Raw genomic sequence first — 10,681 nt, 5'->3', positions numbered from 1 at the left:
ACATCGTCTGTGGCTTATCTTCACGTGGCAATTGGTGATTCGTTGAACGACGTGTATTTGTAGTCGATGAACGACGTGCATTTTATCTTGAATCAGGTTTACCTTTATTTTCGCTCTTTCATCATAAATTGTTTAAAATTTATATTATATGAAATACATAGCTATCCAGCTATTTAAATAACAACATATATTTACAAAGCACCTAGGTAAATATTTTGATGTATAAATACCTATCAGCTATTGAATAACTATAGCATATCCTACATTACAACTAGATTTGTTTTGGTTTAAAGCTTGCAGTTGGGGATTATATACATCTTGGTTAAAAATGTACTTTTATTTTTTGTATATAAGTAATAGCTATTGAATAATCATAGCACATGCTAGTATGTCACATATTAGCCATTGACCAATATACACCGATTTTATTTTTAATTTAGGTCTATTACTTCTTGGATAAGTAATAACATGTTCAAAGAAGAAAAAAAAGGACTATTTCTTGAATGGATTAAATGCATGAATCACACTATTTGAGACGTACGATATTTGCTCAAAAATCGGATTTTTCTCTCAAAATATTAGTTAGCCCAACGACTTGGGTAATTTCACTTCGAAGTTCCCTACACGTCAAATAATGCATGTATTTATGGTGGATAAATTTTATACAGATTCAGTCTCAAAATAAAAGTAATAGTGGCTGTCACCATATTAATAAAAGAAAACCTATTTATTTATAATAAAACGAAACATGTCCAACGAGAACACTAACACAAGAAAATTTATTTGTTTATTTATCAATGATGTAAAATTAAAATAATTACAGGATCATCACCATTCACCACCCATCCAAGCAAATGCACAAAGCAATCAGAGAGAAAGAAAAAAAAAGATCGATAAAATAAAAAAAATAAAAAAATTACATTTCTGCCACCAAACACCATCCATCGTCTCCTTCCACTTGTTCCAACACAAACCCCACATCACAAAAGCTCATCTCTTCTCCACCAGCCACGTCATCAAACCCATGATCACCACCGTTGATCTCCTCAACACCATCATCCACCGTCGGATCAACTCTTTCTTCTTCTATTTCTTCCACGTCATCATCATCATCATCATCCTCGTCGTCGTGATAATCGCGATAGCCGTTGCAGAGCTGGTCCAATATCACGGTGGCGGACGACCCGGAAAAGCTGAGACCGGGTCGAGCGTCTACGACCCGCCACGTCACCATCCTGTAGTTGGAGACGACGTCGTACGACCTCATCTTGTGGGTCCCCTTGCCCTTGTCCCTCGCCTTGCACGCGGCGCTGACGTGGCCGCCGCCGCACTTGCCCGTGAACTTGGAGTGGTTGTTGGGCCGGTTCGAGACTCGGGCGAACGGGCCGGCCGTCGCGGTCGGAGAGTCGAAACGGGTCGCCAAACGGGTTTCGGGACTCGGGCTCAGCGGGGTCGGCAAAACCCGGTACGTTCGGACCATCCCGTGTTGACGACCTTCTCTCTTCATTGTTCTTGCAAAGATAGAAAGAAAAGAAAGAAAATAAAACAGATTATACAATATGGGTTTTCTACTTTTCTTTGCGTTTTGTATGTATATATGGAGAGAGAGAAATGGGCTAATAAAGGAAGAGACTTGGTAAGCAAGGTGTTATTGTATTTTGGGTGATATGATATTTACTTGTGGACCAAGAGAGTAAGTAACATGGATATACAGATCATTTTAGATAAAAGGGAAGTTTTGTAAATTATAATATCGTTGATTAATAGGACAGGGTACTTTCCTCAGAACCGAATTATATTGGGAATATCCTATTTTTAAGTTAATTAAAAAAAATAATACTAAGTTACTAACTAATGCTTTTGGCGCTTTCGGTGTGCATTATTATATGAAGAAAAAAAAAATTGTCTATTTGATATCTATAAATATTATAAATTAACGTATGCGGTTCAATTTTGTTATAAATACATGGTACGCTACGCCATATTTCGGTTTCAAACAATATTCGTTGAGACATCGCTATGCTATTTAAGGAAAAAAAAATTAAAATTCATTTGATCATCTAATTACTATTTAATTTGATGAATGGCCTTTACTGACGAGCAGTGGCGGAGCTAGGAATTGAATTCAGGGGGGACCAAAAAAAAATTAAACAAAATTAAAGATACATAATATATAATAAAAATATCCAATTCGATAAAAATATTACATATTTCCACGACGGGTTTTTAATTTATCAAAACGATCTATAATGACTTCATTATCAATACAATAAAAAATTTATTTCTCAACATAAATAATTAAACTGTCGTTCAACCACTGATCTCCAATACAATTGCGTAACTTGGTCTTCACGAGATGCATTCCAGAAAACACTCTTTCAACGCCAGTCATCGCAACCGGCAAAATCAATGCCAATGTCAATAGTCGGTAGACTAAATGATACACCTTATCTCTTCCCATTTCAACCATTTTTTTTGCAAGATGACTAATCCCGTTCAAATATGAAAACTCTACACTTGAGCGCATATCAACAATATAGTTTTGGAAAATCATGATTGTATGGTTGGCAAGGACCTTTTAGCATATACCTTCTACGCACGTCATCTTAGTCTTAGACATTAGGATGATAATTCAAAATCGGAATCCTTAATCTCGGATCGGTAGCGAGCTCTTCTATGTTGACCTCCAAATCTCCACTTCTCTTCTTTGCACTTTTAGCGTGTTCTTCTATTAATGTCGTTGTTGAGTCTACTTTTCTTTTGAAATATCTCTCCATATCTATACTCATCAAAAAAATCAACACCAAATGATTAGAGAAAAAAAAAATTCATTTGGGACTTTCATCAAACACATAGTATGCATTAAAAGATTAGAGAACTCTAATAATAAAAATACAAAATGAGCAATGCACATATGAATCATATATTAAACATTTACCTTATTAATGATAAACAAGAAAGGAGAAGAGTTAAAATGAGAAACTAGAAAAAAAAAGTGTATGGTTACTATTTGGAGTTTTTTTTTACATTGAAGATGAAAGAAGACTTGCTCATGAATATTTTTTTTGGACTTTTCTCTTAAAAACGCTGCTGTTTGTATTTAAAAAAATAAACACTGTCAACATTTCTCTTAAGCCTTGATCATTTGAGCTGCAACAACTTTGTGACATTATTAGTGTACCTATTATATTTATTAATATGCATTATTTAATTTTTTTAATAATTATAATTAAGCCTATTAATTTTTTTTTTGTACCGAGTCAGTGGGGACCCGTGCACCCGCTGGTCCCCATGTAGCTCCGCCCCTGCTGACGAGCATGATTGAATGGATTAGACGATCAAAATGTGTAACATGTACTCTTTTGTTTTGCTATTACGACATAGATAGATTATAATGCTGGTCCAAATCCCATACAATTTGGTATTTTGATTGATGTTGCTTAATTATTTTCGTAATTAGATCGATTATTGAGGTACACTGTGACACATAAAGTAGTACACAAAAACACAACTCTAAAAAATAAATAAAAAATCCTGAAATCTTAAGTTTATGCGTTTTACAACAATTTGTAGTTGTACTATAGAATGAATCCTAAAAAAACTCAATAACTCAAAACACATTTTAAACGCATTTTGTACGATAGAAACAGCCGAATCATATCATCCACGCTATCACGAATCTTTAATATTTTATAACATATCTTCTGTCTTTATATGGAAAAATAGTAATTATTTAATGCCATCACCACCACCTCGTTTGATATTATTTAATGCACCTAAACCTGGCTTACCGGGAGTTCCCGCGCCTCCCGTCCCGCCCCCGCCCGGACTCCCGTTAATTCGCCGAACGGGAGTCCCGTCCCGTTATATAACGGGACGGAGGCGGTAAATGTCTAACGGGATCCGCGGATCCCGTTAGGCAGTATAAAAAAAAAAAAAATTAAAAAAAAAGAATTTAATAAATAAAATGAAAGGATTAAAGTGAAAAGATTTGGAATAAGTGGGTAGAAATGAAAAATATGAATGTTGTTAAATAATTAAAAATGGGTAAAAAAAACAATAAAGAAGAATGTGAAATTAAAAATGGGCCTCCTAAAAAACCTCACCGACCCCTAAAAAGGTGCGACGGCGAGGAAAAAGAGCACCCCTTTCCTCGTTAAATGTTTGAAAATGTATCCCGGACAAGGGCCGGGATATCCCTTTGTTATACACGATACTTTAACCATTTATGTTTACGTTTGCAAAATCAACTTCAAAATCGTCTAGAATATCGAAGCACATGAATGTTTCTTGTGCTCGATTTCGATGTTGAATCCAATCTTTTCCGCACGTCAATGCTTCGACCATCTCCGGTTTCAGGCTGCATCTTCTATCGTCGATGATCCGGCCCGCGCTGCTAAAAGCCGCCTCAGAGGACACAGTTGAAACTGGGATGGTGAGGATGTCTTGTGCCATAGATGACAAGATCGGAAACCTCCTCGCATTCTGCCTCCACCAAACCAAGAGGTCGATGGCTTCGTCGTCCGACCTGACCCAATCGTTCCTATCGTACTCTTGGATCTCCGGATGGGACCGTGCGTCGGTTGCGCTTGACCTCGTCTGACTTGTCCCAGCTTCTTGTTGTTGAGGAGACGGGCTGTACGCGGGCGCGTTGACGAAGACATTCGTGTATTGGTGTCTTCTCGGATATTGCGTCTGTGATTGAGAAGGTTGCGCTCGGTATTGCGGTAGAAGTTTCGCCTCGTAAACCTTGAAAAGATCAAAAAAAGCTTGCACGATCCTCGGAAGATCAAGTGCAACGTAATCTTGGTCCACAAAATGGTTTCTTATGTATTTCAAAAAAAATTTTAAACCTCCAATTTTACATCGGACGTCTAGAATGGCTCCAAAACCGTATAGTAATGGAACCTTTCCAGCCCCCCAATATTTTAAAAACTTTGCTGTCATTGCTTGAATAGAATCTTGAAAAATAGTTTCGTTTTTATTTTTATCAAGATGCACAGCTATTGCGGTCATAGTATGAAGACCGAGAAAAGAAGTGGGAGTGTAAACAGCAGAAAGATAACAAGTTTCTTTATAAAAAATGTCGAGAAAAGAAACAAATGATTCAGCCATCCTAATATCCAAATCAGATATAGCGTTTTCGCCATGTACGCTGTTAATGTAAGAAACAATAACATCGACGTAACGCTCGGATAAGAAGTTGGTCAGCATAAGAAATGTTGAATTCCACCTAATTTTGTTATCTAGGTGAAATGTGCGTTCTTGAAGGCCGTTTAGTCTAAGCCGTCTCTTAAGCTCATCTACTCTAGAGGTTGAACTATTTATCCAACTTATGTAATTCCTAATCTTGTTTATCGAAGGGTCGTAACTAGCGGCTCCGGCTTGAACTATGAGGTTGATGATGTGGGTAGCACAACGTTGATGTATAAGGGTTTCGTCTGCGTTAAGTTTTTGGGTCAACTCCCTAATCATGGCGTTGTTGCTAGTGGCATTATCTAAGGTCACAGATATAACCCTATTGTTCAAACCCCACTCAGCTAAAACACTAACTATGATATCTAAGATGTTCTCACCAGTGTGCGAACCTTCTATCCTCCTAAACGCTATGATACGTTTGTTCAGGTTCCAATCGTCGTCTATGTTATGGACTACAACGCTCATAAAGTCCATCTTAGATTAACCGGTCCATATATCCGATGTTAAGGCTACGCTATATCTACCAGAGGATATTGAGTCTTTCATTTGTTCCTTTTCTCCTAAAAACCATTTTAGGATATCGGATCTCAAGGCTTTCCTAGACATTAGTTGTACGTTTGGAATAAAAGAACTAATGAATCTAACAAAGCCTTGAGATTCGATATGACTAAAAGATTGATCGGTTGATACAAAATATTCAACTAAATCACGTCTAAATCTTAAAGGATCGATGTTACTTACTTGGGTTGTAGAGGCTCCAGATTGTGTCCCCCCCTGGCAGTGTCTGTGATGACTCCACAATAGCGACGTCCCAACTCTAGTGTTATGAGCGCTAAAGATTTTGCCACAAACGTGACATTTTCCGGCTTTTTCACCGTTGGCAACCACCTCTTCAAAGAACGTCCAGACAACATACCTCGCTCGACGTCGTGATGCTTGTGCTTGTTGAGGTTGTTGTTGTTGTTGCGGTGGTTGTTGTTGTTGAGGTGGTTGTTGTTGTTGTTGTTGTTCTTCTCGGGCACGTCGTCTTTGTCGGGTCTCCTCTTGTTGCTCACGTTGTCGAGGTCGTGGAACTTGAGTTCGAGGCTGAGGTGGTGGCGGTGGGACGTCTTCTTCTTCATCCTCCTCCTCCTCGTCATCATGTTGTTCATTTGGATCTTGGGTTTCGTCGTCGTCTTCTTCTTCATTTGGATTTTGGGATTGATGATAATGTTCCTCGAACACTTGAAACTCTTGAAAAGCGGCTTCGGATGGCGGTATTTGTGCTTGATATGCTTGCTCGGGATCCATTTGAGGATAATATGGCATTTGTGTGTTTGGAATTTCGGTGAATTCCGTATTGTGGAAAGTAGGAGCAACATAATTTGGATCGAAAGAGTATTGGGTGTTTGGGTCGGGGGCGTTTTGAGACAAATGCAACCAATTTTCTTCAAAACGGTGCATTCGTTCACCTCGGGAAGTTCTTCCCCTTCGACCTCCTCGGTTGTGGGATGATGATGCCATGAGAAAATGAAAGCTTTAGAGAGTAAAATTGAGAGAGTTTGAGAGAATTAGAGAGAGAGATTGAGAGAATTTGAGAGAATTTGAGAGAGTTTGAGAGAGTTTGAGTGAAAGGTGTGAAGAAAATGAATGAAATGGGGGGGTATTTATAGATTTTAGAAATAAGTGGGAAAAAAAAAATAAATAAAAAAACCTCATTTTCGCCTCCAACGGCTAAAATCCAACGTTCATATTCGAACGGCTCTTTTTGTTCGGCCGTTGGATCTTTGATCCAACGGCCGAGATTTAAAAAAAAAAAATAAAAAAAAAAAATAAAAGCAACGGTCGCTAACGGGATCCGCGGATCCCGTTAGCTACAGTAACGGGACGGGACTCCCGTCCGTTAGTCTTAACGGGACCTCCCGTCCCGTTACCTTCATTACCGGTAGCGGGGATTCCGTCCCGTCCCGCTACCGGTAAGCCACGTTTAAATGCACCCAATGCGTCTCCAATATTCACAAACAAATGAAAAAGACAAAATTGGACTAATTACCAGAGAAACGTGATTCTTAAAATCGAACACAAATTTTCCTTGTTTTAGCAAAATTCGCCACAAAAAAAAAAAAAAAAAAAAAAACAGAACAAAATTTTCATATTGTTCCACATAAACGGAGCTGATTCATTGCTCTTCTCAATCATTATCATTGTTAGCACTGAGCATAGCATTATCAACCGTTGGATAATATTCTTCACCATGTTCACCAATAACCACTATTATAATATTCATAATCATCAAAGGCTAGCTGATCCAAGATCCCCGAAGCCGACTGCCACGTCAGCTGGTGGTTGTTGGCCACGTCGATGGTCTTTTGGTGGCCTTTGGTCTTGGGCTTGGCCTTGTGGGCCGGGTTCAGGTGACACGCGTTGCACCGCGCTTGACCACACTTTCCGGTGAACTTGGAGTGGTTGGTAGGCTTGGTTGGGACGCGCGTGAACGAACCGGACGTGGCTGGCGCGTCGAGCTTGTACACGTGTCGGGTCTCGGGCCTCGGGTGAAGCGGGTTCGGTAGGAGCGCGTGGGTTTTGACCGTTCCGTGTTGACGACCTTCTCTCTTCATTTTGGCCAAAAGGGCTTGGAGCGAAGAAGATTGTTTAATTGATTAGATCTGGCTTTGGGATGAGTGGTCTTATAGAAAGAATATCACCTGGGAAGCAAGGTACGTGTTGATCAAGGTTATATATTTTTGGAGGAACTTGCCAGAGAGGATATGAAAAAAAAGTCAAAAAGAACGGATATTGTGCAACCATACCAGAGCCCTATTGGGCCAAGTGGGGCTCAAGCCCCCATAAAAGTTTGGATTTATTTTGTAAGATTTCTAAATAAGCCCCTCTGAGAATTGTTTTTCAATTGAGGCCCCTTAATCACTTTTAACTCTAATTATGTCTTGAATTTGAGTTTGAGAAATCTAAACTTGGTTTCTACTTTATGTTTAAATACTATAAACATCTATTGAACATATGGTCGATAAATATATATAAATACCAAGGCTTTTTGCAAAATAAGCGAAAAACTGTAGACAAGATCACTAATTTTTTTAATTTACTTTTATACTAATTTACTTTTAGATCACTAGATCAGTTTTACTTTTATATTAATATACAATTTTTTCCTACTATAGTTAAAATTTTACAAAATAATTAAAAATATACTCTAAACAGTTTAAAATGGTCCAAACCGAACTAGATCTATCGAAAACAATTTGGTCCGTTTAGTTTATTTTCTTAAAAAATCTGATCCGATTTAAGATTTTTTAAACTAGTTAAAATGGTCCATTCCGACTTGGATATTGCAATTTTAGACGATCGAGATTTTCGCCCGAATTAGCCAATAATAAAAATAATCTAATATTAGCTAGTGAATTAGTCAAACTAGCAAAAAAACATTGTTTCTTGTGACATGGCAACCATGCATCAAATACATTAATTCAACTTTGTTAAGCGATTACATAACGATCACAAATAACATACGTATATATGTATCAATAGGCCTCGGCGGGAAGGCGTGGAGTGAGAAGAACATCAAGAGGAGAGGCTTTGAGGTTAGTCAACCCGGCCGACTCGCTCATATCAACGGCCTCGTCCCGAGGTGTCGAGATTTCGAAGCCGTGAAGCACGGCCGCGAGAGAGAGATGAGTCACCTGAAGCGCGAACGACACGCCGGGACACATTCTTCTCCCGCTCCCGAACGGGATGAGCTCGAAGCTCTGTCCCCTCACGTCGAACCCCTCTCCTTCTCCTCCGCGGAGGAACCGCTCGGGCCTGAACTCGTGGGGCCCGGCCCAGACCCTCGGGTCCCGCTGGAGCCTCGAGAGGTTCACGAAGAGGCGGGTGCGAGCCGGGACGTGGTGGCCCGCGATCGAGCAGTCCTCGGTGGACTCGTGTGGGACCGAGAGCGGGCCCGCCGGGTATAGTCGGAGGGTTTCTTTGACCGCGGCTTGGAGGTAGATTAGGTTTTTTATGTCCGATTCTCTTACTTGTCTTTCTCTTCCGACTTTCTCGTCTAGCTCTTGTTGGACTTTTTTTAGGGTTTCGCGGTTGTTGAGGAGTAGAGCTAGAGCCCATGTCATTGTGATCATTGTCGTGTCACTCGCAGCCAAGATCATATTCTGTATGTACAAAAGTTTTGTATACAAACACAAGATCAATCTTTTGTAACTAAAATTATATGAAAGGTTAGAAGTTAGACAACTACTGAGTTTAAATACTTAAAAAAGTAAGATAGCCAAAGTTAAAGGATAACTCTGTAAGATACTTATTTTGATAGAGTGTCTGATTTCTCAACGTTTAACATATAAAAGTTAATTTTTTCACATGATATATGTATATGACGATGTAGAAATTAAATATATAGACGTACGTACCAGGGATGTGGCTTTGATGATTGTATCAGCATCGTATCTGGAATCTCCGATCTCCGCACCATCAAGAATCGAAAGCAGAACATCCATGAAATCACGATTTTCCACTTCTTTTCTCTTCCTGTTCTCCTTGTGGTGGTCGAGACATCTCTGAGCCAACCCATCGAGCTCTCGCATCGTCGCTTTCATGGCCTTCTCTTGTCCACCCAAATCCAGCCACCTCAGCCACGGCACCGCGTCGGACAGCGTGAAGCTCCCCATGAAGTCGAAGAAGTCCCTCAACGCCTTCCGGCACCGATCTCCGCCGTCGTCTCCGCCGCCAGTGACCTCCAGATATCGCTCCCCGAACACCATCCGAAACACCACGTTCAGAGACAGATCGCCGAACCACTTCTTCATCTCCGTCGTCCCAGCTCCCTCGCTCTTCTTACCTCCGTACAGCTCCGACACGGCGGCTCCGACCTCCGACTCCCGGACGCCGCGGAGGGTCTCGAGGCGGTGGTTGGAGAGAAGCTCCAGCGTGGCGAGCTTCCTGATCTGGCGCCAGTACGGACCGTACGGACCGAAGCCGAAGAACGCGAAGTCGTAGGTCATCGTCTCCGAGGCCACGAATCTCGGCCGGTCGGCGAAGGCTTTGTCGTTCACGGTGAAGCACTCTCTGGCGATCTCGGAGCTGCTCACGATCAGGGCTCGGTGGACTCCGATTCGGATGCCGAAGATCGGGCCGTGTTTCTCGGCCATCAGGCCCAGCGTCTTATGGGCCGGTTGTGGGCCCGCCAGGTGGTGGAGGTGGCCGATGATCGGCAGAGCTCCGGCGGCTTCCGGCGCCGTCGTCTTTTCGGGTTTCGGTTTCGACAGGACGTGGCGGTACAGAAACAGCAATAGTAACGGTAATACAGCGAGAGCGAGTATTTTAGGGCTAAGAAAATGTTGAAGATACTCCATCATGGCTTTTGAATTTGAGATGTGTGTGACTCGTATATATGTATCTATATAGTATTGGTGAAATTGCTGGTATGAACTTAGAATAAAAATAGTGAATGAAACAGTTGACTTTTGACAGCTCGGACTTAAATCATTTGAGG

General features: G+C 40.7%; 3 protein-coding genes across 3 annotated transcripts; all 3 read right to left on the bottom strand.

Annotated features, from left to right (window-relative positions):
- Positions 1–767: 767 nt before the first annotated feature.
- On the bottom strand, positions 768–1,564 carry LOC149406270 (uncharacterized). Its single transcript, XM_089626706.1, has one exon. The coding sequence runs from the start codon at positions 1,505–1,507 to the stop codon at positions 917–919; it is 591 nt and encodes a 196-aa protein (XP_089482832.1). The 5' UTR covers positions 1,508–1,564; the 3' UTR covers positions 768–916.
- Positions 1,565–7,436: 5,872 nt separating this feature from the next.
- Positions 7,437–7,796, bottom strand: LOC149406269 (uncharacterized). The gene has a single exon (XM_089611005.1). It carries the CDS (start codon positions 7,794–7,796, stop codon positions 7,437–7,439), a length of 360 nt encoding a protein of 119 aa, XP_089467131.1.
- Positions 7,797–8,649: 853 nt separating this feature from the next.
- LOC149406268 (flavonoid-6-hydroxylase-like) lies at positions 8,650–10,655 on the bottom strand. The gene is made up of 2 exons (XM_089624084.1): positions 9,600–10,655; positions 8,650–9,344 (listed from the first exon to the last, which is right to left on the bottom strand). Exons 1-2 carry the CDS (start codon positions 10,542–10,544, stop codon positions 8,718–8,720), a joined length of 1,572 nt encoding a protein of 523 aa, XP_089480210.1. The 5' UTR covers positions 10,545–10,655; the 3' UTR covers positions 8,650–8,717.
- Positions 10,656–10,681: the final 26 nt, after the last annotated feature.

Source organism: Urtica dioica, chromosome 1, assembly GCF_054948205.1.
Source record: "Urtica dioica subsp. dioica isolate 48M chromosome 1, U.dioica_male_clone48M_v1_H2, whole genome shotgun sequence".
NCBI classification, from domain to species: Eukaryota; Viridiplantae; Streptophyta; class Magnoliopsida; order Rosales; family Urticaceae; genus Urtica; species Urtica dioica.
Note: the sequence above shows the minus strand (reverse complement) of the source record. Positions and strands in the feature narration are given on the sequence as shown.